The 25,394-nt window shown below is 40.3% G+C and overlaps 2 protein-coding genes and 1 long non-coding RNA gene across 3 annotated transcripts in view; 1 reads left to right on the top strand and 2 right to left on the bottom strand.

The window, feature by feature from the left end:
• Positions 1-24: 24 nt before the first annotated feature.
• LOC118416781 (neuronal acetylcholine receptor subunit alpha-10-like) lies at positions 25-19,483 on the bottom strand. The gene is made up of 8 exons (XM_035822027.1): positions 19,364-19,483; positions 17,047-17,186; positions 16,442-16,486; positions 15,712-15,821; positions 15,338-15,476; positions 14,720-14,857; positions 2,981-3,242; positions 25-1,398 (listed from the first exon to the last, which is right to left on the bottom strand). Exons 1-8 carry the CDS (start codon positions 19,425-19,427, stop codon positions 953-955), a joined length of 1,344 nt encoding a protein of 447 aa, XP_035677920.1. The 5' UTR covers positions 19,428-19,483; the 3' UTR covers positions 25-952.
• LOC118416783 lies at positions 5,419-10,000 on the bottom strand. Its single transcript, XR_004831260.1, has 3 exons — positions 9,904-10,000; positions 5,720-5,859; positions 5,419-5,554 (listed from the first exon to the last, which is right to left on the bottom strand). It is a non-coding gene; the product is annotated as an uncharacterized LOC118416783 (long non-coding RNA).
• A 2,286-nt stretch (positions 19,484-21,769) lies between the features above and the next one.
• The window catches only part of LOC118416782 (gem-associated protein 2-like), a 6,437-nt gene continuing 2,812 nt past the window's right edge, over positions 21,770-25,394 (top strand). The window contains exons 1-5 of the mRNA XM_035822028.1: positions 21,770-22,194; positions 22,965-23,052; positions 23,418-23,507; positions 24,495-24,560; positions 24,968-25,099. Coding sequence (XP_035677921.1) covers positions 22,061-22,194; positions 22,965-23,052; positions 23,418-23,507; positions 24,495-24,560; positions 24,968-25,099 — 510 coding nt within the window. The 5' untranslated portion in view covers positions 21,770-22,060. The remainder of the gene's footprint in view (positions 22,195-22,964; positions 23,053-23,417; positions 23,508-24,494; positions 24,561-24,967; positions 25,100-25,394) is intronic.

Raw genomic sequence — 25,394 nt, 5'->3', positions numbered from 1 at the left:
AGACAGTAGACACGAAGACAATAGGATACTAACATTTATTTATTCTCATTTTTATCGCCAGAAACCCCCATGTTATTAAGAAGAAACAGTAGTAGAAAATAACAATGACTAAAGTGACGACTCGAACTTTCCCATATTTTCGTTTCGGCAGAGGAAATAATTTCTGATCAATTTTTAACACTTAGGAACTACAACAAAAACTCCCTTTCGCGGCTCTCAACGAGCACTGGTAGGTGCAGACATGATCTTTTTGGCATAATACCATGGCCCGTGTGTTGAAAATGGCGAATCAGCGCCCCCCTCCCCCATACACACAATAACCGACCGCGAAGAAGGCTTCCATTTCCCTCAGTTCCTTGAGTTTTTGTTGAATCCAAGTTTCACTATACATATCGTAACAGTGCTGATGTTCCCAATGTATGAAATATTGTAGGACAGCCTCTTACATTTCTCATCCCTTTCAATCATAAATAATCCTCATTGCCGCGATAAATGTATTTAGATAATCAGAAGCATATTGCAGTTATATGCAACATTGAAAAAAAAGTGCTTTCATTCAAGAAGCTACCATTGAAGTAATTCAAGCTACATACACAAAGTTACACAACCTACACAAATGTACTTTGTTTGTGTACATAAGAGCCTAATATAGATAGAGTTTGCCCTGTGTACGTTAGCTACATAGCGTCTGTTCCATTTCTGTCATTTTGAATTCTGAATAGTCAAAAGTTTGTTACGATGCTATTGTGTACGGTCTACATATGAAACAAGAATAGTTTGAAATACTTGCTACGTTGTATTGCCACCGCGAACATATTTGCATTTACCGTATTTTCAAACGTATGTTCTCTGCTACAATTTCAACGGTTTAAAATGTCCTCATAACAATTCATCCCATTAGCTACTACAGTAGGACACCTTACATTGTTGTACAACTGGATAAGCCACTGACTTAGCGAAGTAGGATAACACAAGCAACAATGGACGCAATGCCAACTAAAATCATCAAAGCCCTGTCCAACACAAGAGCCGCCATTTTCCATTCGTCCTGGTCTGCCTCTTCTAATTTCTTCTTCCAGGTTTGGGCCAAGTATTCCCGGCTGTAGCGTACAATCTCGCGCAGAGATAGATCGAGCGCGAGATTTGGCGTATTCCTCGGCTGGTTGGTCTGGCTATCCTGGTGGGAAGAATTGGAGACGTCCTCTTTCTTCTCATCTACGTGCTTCTCCTCCGCGATGGTGTCCATGCAGAAGAGGCGAGCCAGGTAGTGCAGCAGGAGCAGACGGAGCCAGCGGGGCAGCGGGCGGGCGGCCGGGCCGCTGTAGGACAGGCGGATCACCACGATGGAGGCCAGGCACGAGAAGCCAACCAGCGCGATGGTGACGGCAAAGAACAGGCCTGGAAGGAGGATGTTAAAGACTTGTTAGAACAACAGACTTGTTAAAACAACAGAAAAATATAAACATTAAGATACGCCGACAATTCGAATCTTTGTGCTGAAGCCTGGAATTATTCCTATTCTAGTCCACTCTATATTCGAACACTATCAGAATATTCTGCTGTGAAGTGATTAGAGGACGGACTAGAACTCGAATAGTGGTGGATTGTACTTTTTCCGTTACCCCCCCCCCCCCCATACACCAAAACAGGAATGTCCCTGCATGGTCTGTAGCTCAGCTTCAGCCTCACAGTTGAGCTCGCGGTTCCAATCCTGGGACTGACCCTGGTTCAAGTCCTGAGGGGGGATACAAACTGAGTCCCGTTTGGGACGGCATTCTTGCTGCTGCAGTGCCACCTACATCGGCTATAAGTAGCAGCGAGAATCGGATACAGCCATTCTAACCCTGACGATGATCTCTTAGGCTCCTACTATTACTTACTTACTTATCCTCTTCATCCCATGTGGGACATAAGGCCGTGATAAGTTTCCTCCATTGGGGTCTGTTCTGTGCTAGGGGCTGAGCAGCATCCCAGGGGATCCCAATGGCTCTAGACCTTTAGCCACAGTACGTCTCCATGTAGTTTTAGTACGTCCCCGTTTTCTCTTTCCCTCAGGTGCCCAATGTAGAGCAACTTTGGGAATACGGTCACCCGACATCCGCAGAACATGGCCCAACCATTTCAGTCTTCAGATGGCAATTTCAGTAGACAACTGTCTTGTGTTCGTTTTTCTATACAGTTCTTCATTACTGATCTTATTTGGCCAGTAGAAGTCACATATTCTACGCAGACAACTATTGTGAAATACATCAATTATCTTCATGTCTGACTTTGTAACTCTCCAGCACTCAGAGCCATACAGAAGGACAGACTTTACATTGCTGTTATACAATTTGAGCTTGGTTTTCAGGCTAAATGATTTGGATTTCCAAATAACACGGAGGCGACTGAAGGAACCTCTAGCTTTGCCAAGTCGGGCCTGGATATCCTTTTGTGCTCCACAATCCGCACTCATAACACTGCCTAGATATGTTAAGTCTTCCACACACTCCAGAAGCTCCCCATCAATACAAATGGGAGGCACTGTAGGTGTGTTAATGCACATTACTTGGGTCTTTTTCTTATTGATGTACAGACCAGTTTGTTTGACATGTTTATCAAGGAGACTAGTTTCCTGTAACTGGTGATGCATAGAAGCTAGGCATAGGGCTGCGAGATCATCAGCAAAATCAAGATCTTCGAGGTGGGTACTGGGGGTCCACTTTATACCTCTAAGATGCTCTGATGTTGTTTCTCGCATAACTCAATCAATCACAATCAGAAACAGAATGGGAGATAGGATATCTCCCTTAATCTCCAAGCAGATTCCTCCGGTGGCATAAAACAGTAACATAAACTGGGGAAGGACTTCAGCCGGCAGAGGCGTGAAATTGGCCACCGCGGACTTTTAGGCTCCTACTATATGAGCCCCATATATGTGCCAATTGGCACCACAAGGTGAACAAGAAAACAATCAAACGTCATATGAAAGAAGCCTTACCCAGCTGTGGAACAGTCGTTGACGTTTTTGGCAAGGATCCCGACAAAACTTGAAGAAAGACGACTAGAGCCAGCAGGATGGTCATGAAGAAGCCCAGCCGCTCCCCGCTGTCCGGGGGGATGTAGAAGCCGAGCACGTTCAGAATCATCAGGATGGCGCAGGGCAGCACCATGTTGAACATGTAGAAGAAGGACCGACGTTCCAGTTGTAGGATGATGAGGATAGTGACAAAGGGGTGGGGGCAGCAGGGATAGAAATCCACCTGTGGAAACATGCATCCAACAACGTAGAAATGAAAGAAAAAACCTCTGTAAATCCGTTTAGTACCGTCTGTCGTCATCTTCAGGGCAATTCTGACTGGTTCACATTGCACTGCAGCGTAGATGTCGCCGCTTGCAAATGCTGTCCCAAATGTTAAGTATTTATACATTATGTGGTTAATTAGGTTTTCAATGCGTTACCAAAAATAAAGGAGTCACGAATTCAGTAACTTACCAACCTGACGAAACTTATTCGTTTACACTTAAGAAGAGAGGAGATGCATGTAAAATATGCATGTCGACAAAGCACATCGTTTACATAATGCATTTGGCCTATGTTGGACATGAGTATATGCAAGAAGCTTTCTTGTCATTGTAAAACCTTGCGTTCCTGTCTGTTACCTTTCTTTTCATAGGCGCTCCATTCACAATCCATTCCACACTCGGAGTGAACGTACTGCGATCTGCCTTGGACTTCACTTGGGACATGTTCAGCTTGCCTGCATTGTAGATCCAGGACCCGAACTCAAGAGTGCATTCCTGTGAAAAAAGGCAATGTCGAATAATTTTGGGCGAGGAAACAAACTGTAATGCGTCTCCCACTATAAAGGTGAGCAAAAAGCAGAAATATATACAAATTTGATTTATCAGAGGCCATTATACAAGTTTCACTAGAAATATCGTATTTGCAAACATAATATTATGTTTACCTTCACAAAATATGTTCTAGCCTATTAACTCTATCTAGACCTGGGCCGGGGGTGATGGGGTGGTGCCCCCCCCCCCGCGTAATTTCAAAACGTCTTGGGTTACGATCACCAAATTTGCAGGGATGATATACTCATTACCATATATCATGAGTATTTAATCATAAATGTAACATAGAAATTACATATAATGTTGATGATGTCGGAAAACAGGTGGTTTAGCAACAAAACATTGAAACATTATTTAAAGTGAATTTAGTAAATTTGCTAAAATATGCCATGGCAACACGACAAATCACAAACTCATAGTTTTTTCGTACCATTGTTAACGTTTTTAAAAATTGTTTAGAAAACGGCACCAAGTTTTGTAGTCCTAGCACACTTTCGGCAGTGATCCGACGTCAAAGTTGCCGCGGGTACTTTTACCCCCCCCCCTCCACAGACACACACCTTCATACACCTTGAGTGACTTTTTATCAGTCACTGGTGCAAGTCAATGAACTTTGTTTGGAGAAGACGAACAGGAAGTAACGGAGCAAAAACAAAGTTGCCCTTCCAGGTACATACGTCGCTTTAGCATCCTAAAAGAATGATAATAATCACCAAGAACAGGACGTTTGTAGCTACCTGTTTGTCGAAAGGAAACCTTGAAATGTCCACTGGGCATGCGCTGGTGAAGATGGTGGGCTGGAGATGCGTCACCCGTCCTGTACTGGTCACTGTGACGTCAGTGATGGCTTCTATGTTACCGTACGTCTCGGCTATGCTGTCACGACGAATAAAAGGGGAGACGATAATTTAAGTCAACAAAACGAACTCGGTGACTTTATTTAAGATACAAAATAAAACCACCATAGTGCCAATGGAAAACCAACCCTTTATCGTATTTAGATATTAATGGTCTTAATTTTACAACAGTTACAGTGAGGTGTGAAGTGCTATCATCATTTCAAAACTACACACTTGTTGAAGAGAAAGATGTCAGGCCTCCATACGTCAGAAGAATGGATGCTTAATGAGTCCACACCGCCGTGTTCTGTGGCGTTCCACGTCAGGTATTCATCATTCCAATACTGTAAACATTATGATGATAATAGTCAATGATGATAACAATAATTATAACAATGTGTTTGTTTCGCAAGGACATGTTGCAAGTAACGTCTTCGCAGAAAAATGCTGGGTTTACACACGTATTTTCGGAGTTCCCTCGGATTTTTAAGTACCCTTTCCCGAAATCGCTTTGAGTAAATTCGGTCTCGGGACAACAATGTGATGTAATCTAGTAAAATAATGTGATAGCAATCTTCTATCACATTATTTCACTAGTTAGAGGAATTAAGATTGTGTCTTTTATCACTAGAGCAAGAAGAATGTGATAGCACCCGTCTATCACATTATTTCACTAGTAAGAGAATTAAAATTGTGTATTACTAATTAGTGAAAGAATGATCAAGTCTGAATATCACTGCACTTAATCATTAACAAATACTCACTGCTGCAATGATATATTTTAATTTAAGGAGAAAAGTCTTTACAGATGATAAGTTGACAGTAATACTTACCACTCGCAGCCATAAGTTGATTCGGAATATCTGATCTTTTTCCGACTGTAAAGGACAAATAAAGATAGAATGTAGCGCAAATCTCTTATAACATCATTGTTATAAGAAAACAAACATTATAATCTTCTTGGCGAATATGATAAACTTGTTGAAGATGAATCCCATATTAATAATTGGGCTTTTATTAAAACAACAATGACATTTTCTCACCAATTCAATAATCTGTCTGATGGAGACGTCGAAGTCCACATTCACAGGTGTAGATGCTGACTTGACCGGCCGCAAACTTTTGTCATAGTTGGCCAACAGAGATGCTTTCAAGGCCACAGCCGCATCTTGCGCGATGGACTCTGAAAATAATGCATTCAAATCAGGTCCTTATTTGCATAATCAATGAGAAACATATAACAAATCAGTTTTAATGGTTAAAATCATTTGGTGAAGGTATATCACCTTCACCAAATATTCGCCAGACTCTAGTTGTCGATGAATTCGTTGAGCGCACTGTCAAATTGCCAATATGCTACACCCTCAGTGAGACACAGGGATAAATATATACAGACAAAACGTAGAAAAGTGTAGCGCTACATTCAACAATGTCAAAACGTGCAAAAAGATCAACCATCCAAGACTGTCTTTGCGAAGGGATAGAGGGAGTTAGTAGATAATGCGATGTTAGTTGAAAATTTTAACGAATCAACATGATTGACGAACTTACTCAGTCAACAAACGCTTATCAGATGTAATCTCTGTTGAAATACCAATTATGGCTGTGTTTCCATAGCTTTTCTTCTTTATCTTTTTCATATGTCCATCAAAGTTCAAAACACCTGCATCATCGCACAATACACTTCAAATATACTCTCCGGGCAGCGAGACATCAAGAAACTAGAAAGGCCGGTATTTGCTTAGGAGCAAATTCAGCTATTTTCACTCCGCTCTCCCCTTTATGCAAAAATGGACTTTTCCAAAATTGAACTTGAAAAATCCAATGTGAGTACTGTACGGCAATCAAATTTTTATTTCTTTATTACAACACGCGCACAGCATGCTAATGTTTCACACATTAACAAAGCAAGCACCGTTTTACTTCAAGAAAAAAAAATTATGTCACAAACGGAAATTTTCTACAGATGCAACACGTTATGCGACCCTAAACGTTAGTATTACGTACCCACAGCAGACAATAGCGTGGTTATGACTAAAGTTTTCCTGCTTATTTACACAAGGCAAGGGCAATTACTGCACTTATTCAAGGTTGTCACAAGCATAACTAATCTTCATACAAGCAGACCTCTCCAAACAAACTGCACTACACTTTTAACTCTTTACCAAGATATGCTTATTAGCCGTTTTTAGCGAAGTGCAATTTAAAAAAAAATCCAATTGGATATCATGGCTGCACTGCAATTACATTATCATTACAAATACATATAAATTTATGCACATTGTATTCAGACAAAAAGGATCGCATTCTGTTTTTATACTTAGAGTTAATCAGCTAATACATTATATTGATGAACAAAGCTAATTAGCGACTGTATGTTTGCACGGAGTCTGTTTTGCATATCTAAATGTTTTGCATGCTTTTTGTCTGAAAAAAGGATGCAGCAGTTGCAGTTATTATACGTCTGTTATAAACTTAACGTCCCATTTATTTTCCACATAAACTAATCAGTTTATGATTATCTAATTATTCTGATTAACTGTTTGTAGTACAGTGCATTACTAAATTACACAGCATATACCATGACTTGGTGTCTGAAAAGTCATAAAAACTTATTCATGTCTGTCATGAAATACAATGTTTGAACTCATGGTTGGTATAATAATATCTCTAATTGTCACTTAGTTTAATAGTTACAATATTGTCCCAAATAGCCTAATCATACATAAAGCTGGTGTTTCTGTCACAGTAACACTTCTTGTACGTGACTTTGCTATCCTCTCCTTGGTGTCTGTTGATGCCACCTTTGTAGCCAGTTGACTATTGTGTTCTCTGACAGGCCAGACTTTGTGGAATTAGTTGAGTTCGAGCACCCGACCAATAATGAATTTAGCACTGTCAAATTGACACTTTCTATCAAGGCACAACCCCACCTGTCTGCACAACAGTCCTGTTGGTGCTTCATCTTCCTCCAGTAGAAAATAGAATAGAATACAATAATTAGTATTTCCTTTGTGTAATTTCATGTACTGCCACCCAGAGTAAAAGGAAGATCCTTTTTGTTTGTTGATTAGAAAAAAAGCCACACCTGATTACATATATTCTTGTACAACCAACCTGAATGGACAATTCACAACATAGTGTAACGTTTGTACTAGTAGATTTGCCCTTGAAAATCTGTACTATCATATAACGTTACTATGGAAGAGAACTACTGTACACTTTTCACCGATAATTAGTAGAATCATATCATAATGTTTAATTAGTAGAATTGTAAGATATACTCTGTATTCTTTCTTTTTTCGTTGCAGTTTAAAGTTGGCCATACAAAATTGACTGTACTTTTTGTCGTGACAATAAAGCTTGATGATACAATACTAGTACTGTCTCATCAGTCACTGCAAAGCGCAACAATATTCCATGCATGCGCTCCCACTTACCGCGGCATTCTGACGCTACGGTATCGCTTATCCAGACACTCTAAACGTGGGTAAATCAAACAAAAACTACACAATAACGACGACAAGTTACCCAAATTTGTTACTGCGTTTGTGTATTGTTGCCAATTTTAAGATAAACAGTACAATTTTTCACTTACTTTTAACGGACTTCTTCCCGGCGACATATATGTACTCCCAGCCGCTAAGTTGAAAAACCCTTCCTCATTGGCTGTACCCGAGCTGACCAATCAGGTCATCGCTTCCGCTAAGTGTCGGGCGCATATTGGTTCCCTTCTAAATTCAATTAGCCACAATGCACAGCTGCAGGTAAACAGCTTACGCCACGCGCGGAAACGTCCATAACCATATATGGTGCAACGGACGCACGTGCAAACGTGACCATATATGGTTACACGCGCGAAACGCGAGCTCGGTGAAAATATGCGTAGATACCCCGCCAAATTGGCTTTTAAATGATTTTGAAGTGACGTTTGGCCAAAAATAATACCGGGGTCCTTTTAATAAGTATCTCACGCAGTATCATACCAACTTTCAAGTCATCTGGACGTAATACCTGGGCACGGGAGACATGAATATACAGCCGGGCCAGAAAATGACCTTAAAACATCCCTAAAATCATTGTAAAGGTATCTATCAAAAAAATGAGAAAAACGGGTCTGGGTATTGGCCCACTGTACCCTTGTGCCAAATTTCAGGCCATTTGGTCCAGGAACGACGGAGAGGAATCACTTTAAAGGTCGCGACAGGAGAAAGAAAGAAAGAAGAAACAGTATGAAAACACTATTTTCACTCGAAGCGTACCTACGGTACGCGGAGTGAAAATAAAAAGAACAAAACAGAAAGCCCGATAAAAACGACTAAAAAAACAGCCAGAGCCTAACCTCTGCTTGGAGAGTACGTCAAATATGCTAGATAGCTTTGGGTGTACTAGACTGTGCAGTTGAACATGTCTGGTTATCGTCAAAACGATATCGCAATAGAGACGTTATAACGTCCTTGGTAAACCATGCCTACTTTGACTTCTCGTGCAACCTCTAGACGTTGTATGCAGAATTGAACGTCTGTACCGAGATTTACTGAATTTTGTCTACTAGAATCCGGTTCGTATGTCGCAGGCGGCGTTTATTTTCGCGTGATATGTTTCGTTCGGCTCTGTACATTTTTTATGTATCTCACAGTGAACTTGATACCATCTCGAACACCCTATTTCATCTCCTATCGTGGCATTACGTCCCGCGAACGTAAAGAAGTTTACAGTATGTCTAAATTTATAAGATAAGGATCTACAACCGTAAATGTTGACATTTTCGCGCTGGTTTAATGTTCGTTGTGAAAATCCATGTATACTGCATGAAATAAACTCACGAAACACAAAACAGCGTTCCCTGTGATTCTGATTAAGAATTTGCACGTTTATCGTAAACATGATAAACTATAAGGAAATCTCACAAGGAAGCTCTAACAAATGAGTTTGAAAGCAACTACTGATACGATTTAAAGGCTTCCTCTTCGACACACAAGGTCGGTGTGTCAAAGACAAGAAAAAAGACGAGTCCTGTATTCTAAAGCTCATTACGTACAGTACACAGACGACATGTCTGTCAACAATCGCCTCACCGTGTCTTGGGGGCAATGTCCCAGGGGAATCAACAATGATAGCCACTCATACCAAATCTAAACAACGGTTTAACTCCCTCTTTCCTTTATACATCAAATGAACTGGTCTAGTAAAGTGACCTCTGTGGTCTTAACTCAAATGTACATACCTGGAATTAACGTCATTAGTGTCATAAGAAGCAAAAAGCCGAGAGAGATGCCTAGGTTACACATAGCCGAATGGTAGTAGTTCGGGAGTAGTCTGACCAGTTTAGGCCACGCCTATTTTTTAGCGCCGAACATGTCCCGAACATCTTCCGAACAGTAAATGACTTACTCCCGACTGGCCGCTTTGGGTCACTGTCAATTCAATGCTTAACTATGGGGCAAAAATGCTCTCGGAAGCATGTTAAAGGACCAATTTTTTACCTTCCCGATATCGTAGAAGGGTTTCAGGACATACAACCCTTACTTTGTACTACCAGGAAATTTATACAGAATGACAAATAGATGTCAAAAATAAAAATTCCAGCCTTTCAAAAATGGTAATTGTGATAAAATTGAGATGTGGGCCTCCCTACGACTGTGTCCCGAATGCCATCTAACCATGCCGACCTCTGGACGCAAATTGCCGAATCACTCCTGACTGATCCCCAACCGATTGCCGACTTTTTCACGACTGGAAATAGACATAATCACGATTTTCAAAAGAGTGGTCAATTTCGTTTTTAATCAAAATTATCATTTCTTCTATTTTGTAAACATCACCAAGAGATCAAATTTGGATCACAGATAGCTCTAATATGGTATTTATGGTTCTGTTTGTTTTCAGCTGGATGTCGGTCGTCTGAAGTTCGGGGGTGATTCGCCTACGCCCTGGTAATAGTCATTTTTCTTGGGATTGAGTTAGCAGAGATTTGTCTAAGGGTTTGGGGTGAATCGTTACTAGGTTGGAAACAAGCGGGAGTAGTTAGCAGTGTTGGTTAAGCAGTTAAAACTTGACTGCTGAGTTAGTCCCGAACAACAGCCGAACACTAGCCGACCGTGCCGAACACCAGCCGACCACCAACCGACCCATTCCAGACCTGCCGTGCAGAGCCGAATGTTTTGAACATTTCAAAACATTCGGCTGAGGCAGCTAAACACCAACCGACTCAGCCGAACGCCAGCCGACTCAGCCGAACGCCAGCCGACTACAGCCGACTAGCTCCCGAATCACTCCTAAACCATAGTCGGGGGAGAGTCGGGAGCCAAATTCGGCTATGTGTAACCTAGGCAAGATCCTCATACTGGCCATCCTAACGTAGCAGTAAAATTATATGATTAAAGCTATCCACGTGGAAACATTCAGTGACAGGATAATGAGCTCGCATAAGCATTGAAGCATACGATATGAGTCACCTAACAATTGGCTTAACATGCTTATCATTTTTATCTCTGACTATGAGGGGTAGGTTTCTGTGATCATTAGTCTATATTACGTTATGCCAAACATTACGATGATAACGCACTCAGTACAGTCTACAAACTCTATTACCAGAAATATCAACTAGAGTTTCTGCTTTTCTGTGGCCTTTTCTGTTTTTCCATTCTCTGAATGTGGCAAAGTTCAAAACACTTACCTCGGTGCAAAATACACTAGCCTTAGGCACCTGTACAGGTGAACACGTGAGGTCATCGTCTAAACCATGTCACAATAGTTCCTTTGACCACGTGTAATATACAGGTATGATATACTGAGCTTTACTGAAGTTTGTTATGGACAGTGTATCCGATCCTTGAAAAGTAAGTGTCGTTTATTTTCGCGCCCACACAGTGATTTGTTTCGTTCCACTGTGAACATTCTAATTTTTTTTTTATATTGGACCATCTCGAACACCTCTGCTATCGCGAAATTAAGTCCCGGTGAATTTAAAGGAATTTACAGTACCTTATCTACTTCTGTAAATGTAGATATCTTAGTGGTGGTTGCATGATATAGCTTTCGTGCTAAAAACCACCGGGAAAATGCGTGCATGTATCGTAAAATAAAATCAACACCCAAAAAACACGTGACAATGAATTTACATTTAATGTATTTATAAGGAAAACCGATAAGTAAACCCTCTTCGACGTAAACAAACGGTTTGTATACGACGTAAACAAACGGTTTGTATACAAAGTTTGCATGTCCAAGACAAAACAAAAAGTCAATTTGTGCTATCCTAAAGCCCAATAAGCACAACTTTTCAATTATTTTAGATACAAAAATAACTCGTCTGCCCACAATTGCCTCACCATGTCTTAGCTATAGAGAAAACATAACAGGGAAATAACACTGACAAACACCCGCACGTAACAACGTTTAGTGTCCTCGAATCTTCGTACAGCCAATCAACTAGAATACGAGAGCACATACCTGGTATTAAGGTCAACAATGTTGTAAGTCAAGAAAGATCCTCATACTGGTCATTCGAACGCAGGGACACGACCGCAGGATAAAGCTATCCACGTGGAAAAAATTGACTGAAAGCACTTTATATTCACCACATTATTTTAGTTCAGAAAAGTGTTTCTATCGAATACCGTGTTAAGTTACTTTCACACGTGATAATGGTGGGCAGAATGATGCCTCATGATATTTTTACCAGTAGCTATCTTTATATTCTTATTAGTACAATAATGGGATGGGGGGGGGGGGTACTATTACATTCTTTCACTTTAGATACAATCTTAACATCTCTTACTAGTAAAAGGGTGCTATCACATGTTGTTTCAATATAGATATAAGTTTTATAAGTTTTGTTGCAAATTCTTGCCCGAGGGCTAATTGCAAGTGACAAAAAATGACTTACAAATAATGATAATATACAAATACAAATAAAGTATAGTAAGCGACTACTACTCAACTACTACTATAGATACAATCTTAACTTCCCTTACTAGTAAAATAATAGGATAAAGGGGTGCTATCACATTATTTCAATAATAGGTAAATCTTAGCTTTACATTATTTCACGCAATTTAACTTCTGTTAGTAAAATAATGGAATAGAGTGGTGCTATCACATTATTTCACTATAGATACTTTGTTAATTTCTCTTGCTGGTAAAATAATTGGATAAAAAATTAAAGGGGTACTAGCACAATATTTCACTAATAGACCAATCCTTTCTGTCTCCAACTGGTAAAATAATGCGATAGAAGAAAGCTATCACATACTTTTACTAATAGACACCTTCTTAATACCTCTTATCAGTGAAATAATGGAGAAAAAGGGTGCTAAGCATGGCCTCAAGATTGAAAAAAAAATCCCGGAATATGTTTAACGGAGCAGTATAACACAAGCAACAATGGATGCGAGGCCGACTAAAATCATCAAAGCCCGGTCCAACACAAGAGCCGCCATCTTCCATTCATCCTGGTCTGCCTCTTCCTCTTTCTTCTCCCGTGCTCCGGCCGAATATTCCCGGCTGTAGCGTAGGATCTCGTGTACAGACAGGTCGAGCGCGAGATTCGGCGTATTCCCCTGCAGGTCGGTCTGATTTTCTTGATCGAAAGGATTGTAGACGCCCTCTTTCCCCTCATCTACGTGCTTCTCCTCCGCGATGGTGTCCATGCAAAAGAGGCGAGCCAGGTAGCGCAGCAGGAGCAGACGGAGCCAGCGGGGCAGAGGGTGGGCGGCCGGGCCGCTGTAGGACATGCGGATCACCACGATGGAGGCCAGGCACGAGAAGCCAACCAGCGCGATGGTGGCGGCGAAGAACAGGCCTGGAAGGAGGATAAAAAAATGCTTAGCTTCTGAACATCAACATATTCAGCCAACAATTCTATTTTTTGCTGTAGCCTGGAATCCGTGCTATTCTAGTCCATTCTATTTGAAGACAGAATATTCTGCTGGGAAGTGATCAGAGGACCGGACTGCAACTCAAATAAGGGTGGATTGTGCTGTTTCCGTTGCCCCCCTTACACAAAATACGAATGTCCCTGTAGCTCAACTTCAGCCTCACAGTTGAGCTCCTGGTTCCGATCCTTGGACCGAACCCTTGTTCAAATCCTGGGAAGGGCATGAGGGGGAATATAAACTGAGTCCCGTTTGGGACGGCATTCTTGCTGCTGCAGCGCCACCTACATCGATTATAAGTAGCAGCGAGAATCAAATGCAGCCATTCTAACTGTGATGATGGTGTCTTATAGACACCGACGACACGTTGAAAGTGAGTTCGAATTTGGTTAATAACCTTACTATAATAGCCTCATGTGCCACCAGGCACTACAAGGTGAACAACAGAACAGCCAAACGCCATATGAAAGAAGGCTTACCCAGCTGTGGAGTAGTCGTTGACGTTTTTGGCAAGGACCCCGACAAAACTTGAAGAAAGACGACGAGAGCCAGCAGTATGGTCATGAAGAAGCCCAGTCGCTCCCCGCTGTCAGGGGGGATGTAGAAGCCGAACACGTTCAGAATCATCAGGATGGCGCAGGGCAGCACCATGTTGAACATGTAGAAGAAGGACCGACGTTCCAGTTGTAGGGTAATAATGATACTGACAAAGGGGTGGGGGCAGCAGGGATGGATTTCCACCTTTGAACACATGCATCCAACAGCGTTGAAATGAAAAAAAAACCTCTGTAAATTCGTTTAATATCCCATTACAAGATTCTTTGAACACAACCATTTTATTTAACCTTTACCGACTTTTTCTCGGGTCAATTGTAGCTGGTTCAAATTGCACTGCAGCATTGATGTCGCTGCTTGATACAAATGCTGTCGAAAATTTTAAATATTTAATACATATAACACAGTTAATGGGAGTCTCTACAATGCGGTACCAAAAGTACTTAAGTAGAGGACTGTATCATTCAGTATTTTACCAACCTGATGAGACATATTGTTTACTTCTGCTTACTCCCATAGTATCTGACGTAATGCATTTGGCCCATGTTGCCATGAGTACGCAAGAAGCTTTCTTGTCATATTATCAAATAATTTGTTCCTGTCTGTTACCTTTCTACTCATAGGCGCTCCATTCAGAATCCATTCCACATTTGGAGTGAAGGTACTGCGGCCTGCCTCGGGATTCACTTGGGACATGTTCACTTTGTCTCCAGTGTAGATCCAAGACGCGAAATCAAGAATGCATTCCTGCGAAAAATATCAATGGTGCCTATTTTTGAGCTAGAAAACAAACGGTAAAGTGTCTCCCGCTGGAAAGGTCAGTAAGAATAAGAAAGAAAAATATCTACAACTTTGATTATTCAAAGGCCATAATACAAGTTTCACTAGAAATGTAGTATTTGGAAACATGATATTATGTTTACGTTCACAAGACACATGTATGGTCTAGCCTATCAAACCACTGCTCTATTTGTTTTTATTCTAACACATTGATATACATGGTGCCCCTCTAGCTCTGTCCTGCCACTTGCTATACAGTGTAATCAAATACCACAGGGTGTCTGCTACTTTATCAGTAACCATGGTGACAGCCGTCTGGTGCAAGCCATTGAACCGAGTTTGGAAAAGAAACTGAGCAAAAATAATGTTTCCCTTCCAAGTACACACGTCATTTCCAAAAGAACAAATAATAGCAATAATCTCCAATAAAATGAAATCTGCAGCTACCTGTTTGTCGAAAGGAAACCTAGTAATGTCCACTGGGCATGCGCTGGTGAAGATGGTGGGCTGGAGGTGCGTCACCCGTCCTGTACTGGTCACTGTGACGTCAGTGATGGCTTCTATGTTACCATACGTTTCGGCTATGCTGTCATGGCGAATAAAAAGATAGAGGATTTTTGTACGCAACAAAAAGAACTCGGGAACTTTCAAAAAAAAAAAAAACTGGTGAAACAATAAGATATAAAATAAAACCATTATGCAGTACCAATGGAAAATTAAATTTTGATGCATCGTAGTTGAATATCAATGGTTGTAATTAGGCAACAGTTGCAGAGACGTGTGAAGTGCCATCATCATTTTAAAACTTCAGTTCTACCCACTTGTTGTAGAGAAAGATGTCAGGCCTCCATACGTCAGAAGAATGGATGCTTAATGAGTCCACACCGCCGTGTTCTGAGGCGTTCCACGTCAGGTATTCATCATTCCAGTACTGTATATACATTATAATGATGATAGTCATGATAATAAAAATAATTATAACAGTGTTTGTTTGGCAAGGACTTAGTGCAAGTAACTTATTTCGCAGAAAAAATGCACGCATGTTCGGAGTTCCCTCGGATTCTTCCCTTTCCCAAAATCGCCTTGAGTAAATTCGCTCTCGGTGTAATAATGTGATATAATCTAGTGAAAGAATGTGATAGCACCCCTCTATCACATTATTTCACTAATAAGAGAATTAAAATTGCGTATTACTAATCAGTGACAGCAGAATATGATAGCACCCCTTTATCACATTATTTTTCTAGTAAAATATTTTTAAAAATGGTCAAAGTTTGTGTCTACTAGAGAAAAAACGAGATAGCACCCATCTATTACATTAACCCACTAGTATATAGACAATTATTGAAATAACCGTTAAAAAAAGTTGTCACAACTCTTCCTACTATCACGCTTCTGTTCTAAAATACTATTCAGGGCTAAATAAATCTACTAAATGATCAAGTATGAATATCGGTGCAATTAATTATTAACAAATACTCACTGCTGCAATGATATAGTCTTAATTAAAGGAGGAAAGTCATTATATGATGAGCTGTCAGTAATACTTACCACACGAAGCCATAAGTTGACTCGGAATATCTGATCTTTTTCCGACTGAAAAGGACAAATAAATATAGAATGTAGCGCAAAGCTCTTATACCATCATTGTATCTATCCTTCTTATATCTTTGTTACATGTACTTGTGCTCTAAATCATGCATTTGCAACTAGAGTTCCACGAACACATATCTTTGTCAAATTAACAATGGTTATTTTGATGAGTGCCCGTTTATGCGACCTTAGAAATTGTGGATGCTATGATAGTCCTATTGTAGATTTAACAAAGCTTCGAATTCGTGTTCTATCGTGGCACAACTGAAAACATTAAAATCTTCTTGGCGAAGATAGTAAACTTGTTTTATCAACAACCCTATGAAAACGGTCTAATCTTGCATACGATTTCGATAGCTCGAACTACAGCGCCATAGTACTAGTCAACATATGAGCATTGTAATACAATGGAAATCACCTATAGCTAGTAATTGTGCCCTATTATCGTAAACATTTATTTAACCATTGATGTAACATGTTAACCATTTATCACGGGAAAATATGAAGATGCAGCCCACATTGATAATTGAGCTTCTGTTGAAATATCAATGAAATTTTCTCACCAACTCAATAATCTGTCTGATGGAGACGTCGAAGTCCACATTCACATGTGTAGACACTGACTTAACCGGCCGCAAACTTTTGTCATAGTTGGCCAACAGGGACGCCTTCAAGGCCACAGCCGCATCTTGGGCGATGGACTCTGAAAATAATGATAATAATGATAAACATATTCAGATGTAATGGTTAAAATCATTTGTCGAAGGTATGGGTTCGTGGAACTCTGTTGTCTGTCAAATCGCCAATGTACCACTCCCTCAGTGAGATACCCGCTGAATAAACAAATCACAAACAGAGAAAAATATATACAGAAAAGGTACAGTAGTTCAACAATATTATCAAAACAATGTCCAAACTTGCAAGACTTAAGGTCAACCATTCGAGGTTCTCTTAGCGAAGGGATGGAGGAAGTTAGTAGATCATTCGATGCTAGTTAAAAAAACTTAAACAAATCGAAGACTTGATTATCTAACACATTTATTTAGCCGATGGAAAACGTGATAGTTGGAAAAGTTGTGATAACTTGTTTTCGAACGACTATTTCAATAATTGTCTGTATACTTGTGAATTAATGTGATACATGTGTGCTATTACGTTTTTTCCTCTAGTAGACACACATTTAAACCGTTTTTTAATCTGTTAGTAGTGAAATGGCGTGATAGAGGGGTGCTTTAACATTTTTTTCATTAATAGACACCATTTTTGTACTCTTACTAGAGAAATAGTTTGATAGAGGGGTGCTATCACATTCTTTTCACTAATAGACACATTTTTTTACTTTTACTGGAAAAATACTGTGATAGAGGGGTGCTATCATATTTCACTAATATACACAACCTCTTACAAGTACAAAGATTGTGTCCATTATAATGAAAAATGTGATAGCACTCCTCTATCACTTTATTTCATTAGTTAGAGGAAAGAGATTGTGTCTATCAGTGAAACATGTGATAGCACCCCTCTATCCAATTAATTCACTAGTAAGAGTACAGAGATTGTGTACTAGTGAAATAATGTGATATCATTGTGACAACCATTATCACATGTAAAAGTAGTTAACACAGTTTTCGACTGAAAAAAATTTTTTGAACTAAAATACTGTGATAGTGATAAATAGACATTGCTCCAAATCGACATGGTTGACGAACTTGCTCACTCAGTCAACACACACTTATCATATGCAATCTCTGTTGAAATATCAAATATAGCTGCGTTTCCATAGCCTTTCTTCTTTATCTTTTTCATCTGTGCCTCAAAGTTAAAACTACTTGCATTAGTGCAAAATACACTTTGAATATACTCTGTGGGCCGCGAGACATCAAGAAAGGGTACAAAACAGACAGCCCGATAAAAACGACTCAAAAAACAGCCAGAACCTAAACTCTGCTTGGAGAGTACTTCAAATATGCATGTTCAGCTTTATATATCTGTACTAGTCTGTACAGGCGAATATGTCTGGTCATCGTCAAAACGATATCGCATTAGAGATCGCTAGTTTGTCGAGTGAACCACGCCTCATTTGACTTCTCGTGTAACCTCCATGTGCGGCATATAGTAAATCTTAGTACTGGCCGTGTGTTTATTTTCGCGCCCGCGCATTGATTTGTTTTCTTCGGCTCTGTACATTTTTTATGTCTCTCACAGTGAATTTGATACCATCTCGAACACCCTATTTCACCTCCTACCGTAACATTTAGTCCTGCCAAGGATATAACGTCCTTGGTCCTGCGATTGTAAAGGAATTTACAGTATGTTAACATCTATAAGATAAGTGTCTACAACTGTAAATGTTGACATTATAGCGGTGGTTTAATGTCCATTGTTTTCCCGCGATGACCGTTTGGTCGCAAACGTAAAACCACCACGAATATGCTTGTATATTGCATGAAACAAACTCACTAAAATACAAACCAGGATGCCCTATGATTATGTACATTTATCGTAAACATGATCATGATATGAATCATGTGAGGGAAAGCTCACCAGGAAGTCCTCCGGAAACAAATGAGTTTGAATGCAACTACAGTAGTACTGATACCATTAAAACGCTGCCTCATTGACAAATAAGGTTAATATGACCAAGACAAGAATAAAAGACAAGTCCCGGTATTCTATAGTGAACTCAATACGTACACATGTTTAACTATACACATAAAGGTCTAGTCTGCCAACAATTGTCTCACCGTATCTTAGCTAGGGGCAACATACGAGGGGAATCAACACTGACAACCACTCACACCTAATATTAACAACATTTCAGCCCCCTCGATTCGATTCGTCATACAGCAAATGAACTGGTCTTAATTCATATGTACATACCTGGCATCAATGTCTGTAGTGTTATAAGAAGTAAAAAGCCTAGAGAGATCCTCATATTTGGCATCCTAACGTAGAAGTAAAATCACACGATTAGAGCTATCCGCGTGGAAACGAGTAATGCCCTCGACTAAACATACGACGTGAGTCACATGAAAATTGGCTTATGCTTATCATTTTTATCTCTGATCATGAGGGTAATTCTGTGTGATCATTGGTCAATTTGTCTATATTACATAATGGTAACATTACGATAATCCGTGGACCCCGACCTCAATGTGTAATGTTTTTGTTCTCTCTACAATATAGGTTTCTGCACCTCCAAAAAAGGCGCTAGGGGCCCAAACCTTCATTATTTATTCTTTGTCTCCAGAGCTCTCTCACCAATTCAATGATCGGTTTGAGGGAGACGTCGAAGTCCACATTCACTGGTGTAGACGCTGACTTGACCGGCCGCAAACTTTTGTCATAGCCAACAGGGACGCTTTCAAGGCCACAGCCGTATCTTGGCCGACAGACTCTAAAAATGCAATCGTTGTTTGTATTGCATAACCGGTATACGCCCGCTTATACTGTAGCGTAACACATCGAGCTTGAGAACTATACAGTACAATTAAGCTACATATCATCCGGACATTTATGTGACACACTTACACTGGGAAGGACCCCCTACTCTTTTCGCTAAGTGTAATGGGTTCGACATGTGGCTCTCCTCTATCTAAGACGAGACCTCCAATTTAACGTCCTATCCAAGCGACGGCCCACGCCGAAGTTAGGTATTCATTTACGCCTGAGTTAAACTAAGGAATTGGTGTAAATTTGTTTCTGTATTTCCGTAGCCTTTCGTCTTTATCTTTTCCCTCTTTAGCTCTAAATGTGGCAAAGTTAAAAAAATAACTGCCTTGGCGCACAAAACACTAGCCTTAGGCACCTGTACTGGCGAACACGTGAGGTCATCGTCAAAATCATAAATCACAATAGATAACAATAGAAACCAAACTTCCTTTGACCTCTCGTGTAACCCCCTGGTATGGTATACAAACCCCTATTAAAGGAACGTTAAGTACTTAGAGCTTTCCTGAAGTTTTCCTAGTACAATCTGATGCTTGCGTTGTTTACATTTCCGCCCGCGCTGTGATTTGTTCCATTCGACTCTGTACAAGTTTATGTTTCTCACAGTGAACTTGATACCATCTCGAACACCTCATTTCCCCTGCTATTGCCAAATTAAGTCCCCGTGAATTTAAGGGAATTTACAGTATCAGCTACTGTAAATGTTGACATTTTCGTGGTGGTCAAATGTTGTGGCTTTCGTGCTGAAACCCACCAGGAAAATTCGTTTATGTTGCATAAAATAAACACACAGAAAAACGAAACAGTGTTGCCTGTGATTCTGAAACCCTCCTCTACGTAAATGGTTTGTATACAAAGTTTACGTGTTCAAGACAAAACAAAAAGTCAATTTGTGCTATCCTAAAACTCAATAAGTACACCATTTTAACTACAAAAATAACTCGTCTGCCCACAATTGCCTCACAATGTCTTAACTATAGGGATAACATACCAGGGAAATCAACACACTGACAACCACCCACACGTAACAACGACGTGTAGCTCCTAATTAGTAGCGCCCTCAAATCTTCGTACAGCCAATCAATTAGAACACAAGAGTGATCTCTGTGGTCTTAACATGTAAGTACATACCTGGTATTAATATCAATAGTGTTGTAAGGAGTAAAAAGCCAAGAAAGATCCTCATACTGGCCATTCTAACGCAGGGCACGATCATCGCAGGATAAAGCTATCCACGTGGAAAACATTGACTTTCAAAAGGGTAAAGAGCTGGAATAATCGTATAATCATATGGTATGAGTCACCTAAAAATAGGCTTATACTTTTAACTAGGAATATTAGGAGTAATCCTATATGCTATGCCAAACATTACCGGATGATCTGTCAACCCCAGAGAGTATCTTCTTTACAATCTCAAAATCACTTCCTGTCGTTCCAAAAATAGTGACTAAATGTAGGTGGCCCAAACTCTCACCACTTAAAGCGCACGCATACCAAAAACAATGCCCCCATTTCTCATGGAGGTAATAAACGGCACTTAAAACATAATCGTCTTGGCTAAGGGAAACGGCAATGATAAGGTAAAGGGTAATGATAACGTTACACCTAACGGGTAACGTTAACTGTTACTGTCCTTGGTCACCAAGTCGTTTCGAACCGTGTTTGGGCTATAAGTTAACGTATGTGATACCTTGGTCTAACTAAACACTTTCCAAAGATGTAACCCAACAAGTGTAACTTTATACGGAGAAAATATAGATTTAACGCTCAGCCGATAATCATGAACTTTGACAAATATATGCTCAGAGTCAGACGGCATCACTGCAAATACTGTCTCGCGAGAGTTTGGAACGAGAGGTGGCGAGAAAACAAAACTGTCATGGCTGCCGTTGGCTAAAACTTTTGTGTACGTGTGGAGTTTTAGCTGAATTCTCCTGAAACTGCGCAGGTACAGACAAAGGTGTATTACTCTGAGTCAGAACCGTATCTTAGGCTCATTTTGCAGTACGTGTTTGGTTATTGGCTATCGGACTTCTGCGTTTATAGACTTATATTTATGTGCCCCCCTCCCCACAACGTGTCCAAGACGTAAACAGTAGTGTACAGTCGAAATTACTATTAACAGCCATGGATGAAAGGGAGGAATTGGGAGACTTACAGATGCCAGCGTTTTTACTGGAAGATCCTGACGTGGAGATCCTGGAAGAATATGATCCAGACATACCAGCGTCAAATCCGCTGGAATATCTTCAAAGAGTTCGGTGGGTCTCATATTTATAAATTATATACATACATTATGTTTGCCACACTGTTGTCTTCGGGCGTCTCCATTATTTCGCGTCGTGATGATGAATAAGCCTGATTTTCCTATGTGTTGAAAGTCATATCAAGTCCAAACCCATTTTCTTCTGTCCGTATTTACTTAGACCTTAGAAAGTTTCACATAATTCTGTCTGCCTATACCTGTCTGTCTGGTTACCAGTACCAGTCTGTCTGTCTGCCAGGCTGTCTTTCATTTTTGACAATGTCAGTCCACCTGTCTCTCAGTCCACCTGTCTCTCTGTCCACCTGTCTCTCAGTCCACCTGTCTCTCTGTCCACCTGTCTCCTAGTCCACCTGTCTCTCAGTCCACCTGTCTCTCTGTCCACCTGTCTCTCTGTCCACCTGTCTCTCTGTCCACCTGTCTCTCTGTCCACCTGTCTCTCAGTCCACCTGTCTCTCTGTCCACCTGTCTCTCAGTCCACCTGTCCCTCTGTCCACCAGTCCTGTCTCTCTGTCCACCTGTCTCTCTGTCCACCTGTCTCTCTGTCCACTTGTCTTTAATTTATTAGAAGTCAGAACAAAAAACATGAACATAAAAACAACACAAACATTTATGCATTAAATTTTACACTGTATACAATACAGATTTGCCATACTGCTATTTTCCTCTGTTGGACCGTTTGAACTAGGGGATAAAGTCTGCAATCTCTGATGACCTGAATCATTGCTGACAAGATCAAGTAATCTGTGCTTTATTTTTTTGCTACAGACGTGAGGCAGAGAAGTGTCCTTCTGTAGTCGTGGCTGACATCGACGTGACCACCTTCAAGGATAAACAGACTGTTCTGGTTTCTCCAGTATGTACATGTACAGGATTATGAAATGTGCAATACATGATCAACAATAATCATTATTCATTCAAAGTAAAGGGAACAGTACATAAGGTTATGTGGTTATTAGTACTGTTTACGTGTGACATTACATTGTACATGTTGATATATAGTTTGACATTGGAAGGTGACATTTGAACAAAGGTTCTTTGTTCTTATTTCGGCACTGCTGTAGCAATGCAAAGTCGTACAGTGACTTGTAAAAATGTAAAGATATATTGTTACATAGGTACAAGTATAGGTACAGTTGTGTTGTTATTTGACATTATAACTTAGAAAAGGGTCTGGATCCAGAGATAATGCTGTCCTTCCTTCCCCTCCCTCCCCTCTAGTCCACAGGTTTTATTCCAGCAGAGGAAGGTTTTGCTCCAACAGTTCCAGCTCAGAGGAAGTTAGCTGCCCAGTTTTCAAATGTTAGACAAGTAAGTGTGTTTAAGTGTGATTGTAGGTCTTCAGATGATTAAAAGTAGTCCTGTAGTTCCTCAGATGTATAGAAATGTAGACCCATAGCCTTTTTAAAGCTGTAGCTGCAGTACCCGTAAGTTGTTATCCATCTTGGGTATTGTATATTTATGAGAAGTTGGAGCCCAATTGTCTCCTTTCACTGCCTTTTACCTTCCCAACTGAAGTCAGTTACCAATTTTACACCTGGGTGGAGTGTAGACGCTGTACAGTAACAGTATTTATGTCATACCTGTGGCGCGAAAACGTTCGATATGGGTGTTCCGGACCGGGTGATAACTTCCGTATCAGACCGGCTCTAAGTCGTATCACACGGGCTCAATTCGAATAAATTGAACTGTTTCGAGCGGGACGAGTGCGGCGCCATCGAAAGTTCGAATACCTGATTTGGACGTTGGAACATTACTATTGCAACACTTTTTGTTCGAGGGCACCAAATTTGTTCAACTTCTGGCGCATTTCGCATCATAATGGGTTTTCTCAGGTGGGTATGACCTTCGGCCGTCGGGCTATCCGAACCACGGTCGGGCTGGTACCCCGGGTGATCGGAATACACCGTGTTGTATTCTGTATTTAGCTAGGAATGCCAGAATTTGAACATGTGACTTGTTGATCTCACCTCCGCAATGGCTGCCCTAGCCTAGCCACTTGGCCACACATATTGATTCATAAAAAGTGGAGTCATACAAAACAATCTTCTAATTATATGGAAACAATGAATAAAATCTATCAAGGTGATTAGAAAATGTCACACCTAGTCATTAAAGTCCTAGTGAGATAGGCGCATGGAACTTTTTTTTTCTTCCTATTAGACTAAGTACATTGTATGTCCTTTCAATTCAACATAGTGGACATCAGTTTAATCCAAAGTCTGAATTATTACAATGTGTATCATTCTCCCAATACTTGTATTCATGTATGTTCTATTCTCACTTACACTGTTACAGGCATATAGAAGGCATCTACATAAGAAGAAGAAAGAAAAAGCAGAACAAGAGCAAAAATTAAAGCTGGTATGATTTTCCAAACTTGAACCTAGATAATGTTATTTACAGTCAGTTTCTATAATTCCATATAGTGCATAGTGGAACTAGTCATTGCTTCTCTTTGGAAGGTTGCAGATGGTCATGGAAATGTTGGCTAAGTTAAAAAAAAACTTGCTCTGTACACAGAACTTTGTTATTCTGTAGTGACGATCTGCTATATGGGGGTCCCCCACAATGCTTTATGCTAAATTCAGAAGATCCCCCAAAGTATTATGCCAACATCAAGTAAGGCAATTGCTAAAAAATTTGCTTGCCTTGCTATGAATTATGTGAACAAGGTGCTTTACGGAAAAGAGCATACAGACCCTCTGTAGTCAAGGAATGACTGTTAACATCTCTATGTATTTGGCCCATGCCTGTTGGTCTGTATGTAGCCAGCCATGAAGGATGAGAGTGGGTGGAAGCAGCTGTGCCTGGGCTGTGGTGTGTCTCCAGAGGGGTCTGTAGAGGAAGGAGAGGAGGGAAGGCAAGGGGAGGGACAGGGGGCCACTACAGACAGCAAGAAGGTGATATATATTTGCATTGTATTTACCTAGAAAATAAGATCTAAAAGGTCAGACATAGACTTGGTGATCCATTATTTACCATTGTATAGATTTTATGTAAAAAAAAAACATGAAGAATGATTCCTATCTGTACAATGTATTCTGGAGTACGTATGTACTTGTAATGTATGCCAAAAAGCAATTACTCAAGCAACTGGATATGATTTTGGAAACGGTCAGACGTTTCAACTGGTATCCACCAGTTTTCGTCAGATTTCACTGTTCACTGAAAGCAGTTTAGCGTACGGGTCGAAAA

This window comes from Branchiostoma floridae, chromosome 5 (genome assembly GCF_000003815.2).
Source record: "Branchiostoma floridae strain S238N-H82 chromosome 5, Bfl_VNyyK, whole genome shotgun sequence".
Taxonomy (NCBI): Eukaryota; Metazoa; Chordata; class Leptocardii; order Amphioxiformes; family Branchiostomatidae; genus Branchiostoma; species Branchiostoma floridae.
The sequence above is the reverse complement of the archived record's forward strand: the minus strand, read 5'-3'. Positions and strand labels throughout refer to the sequence as shown.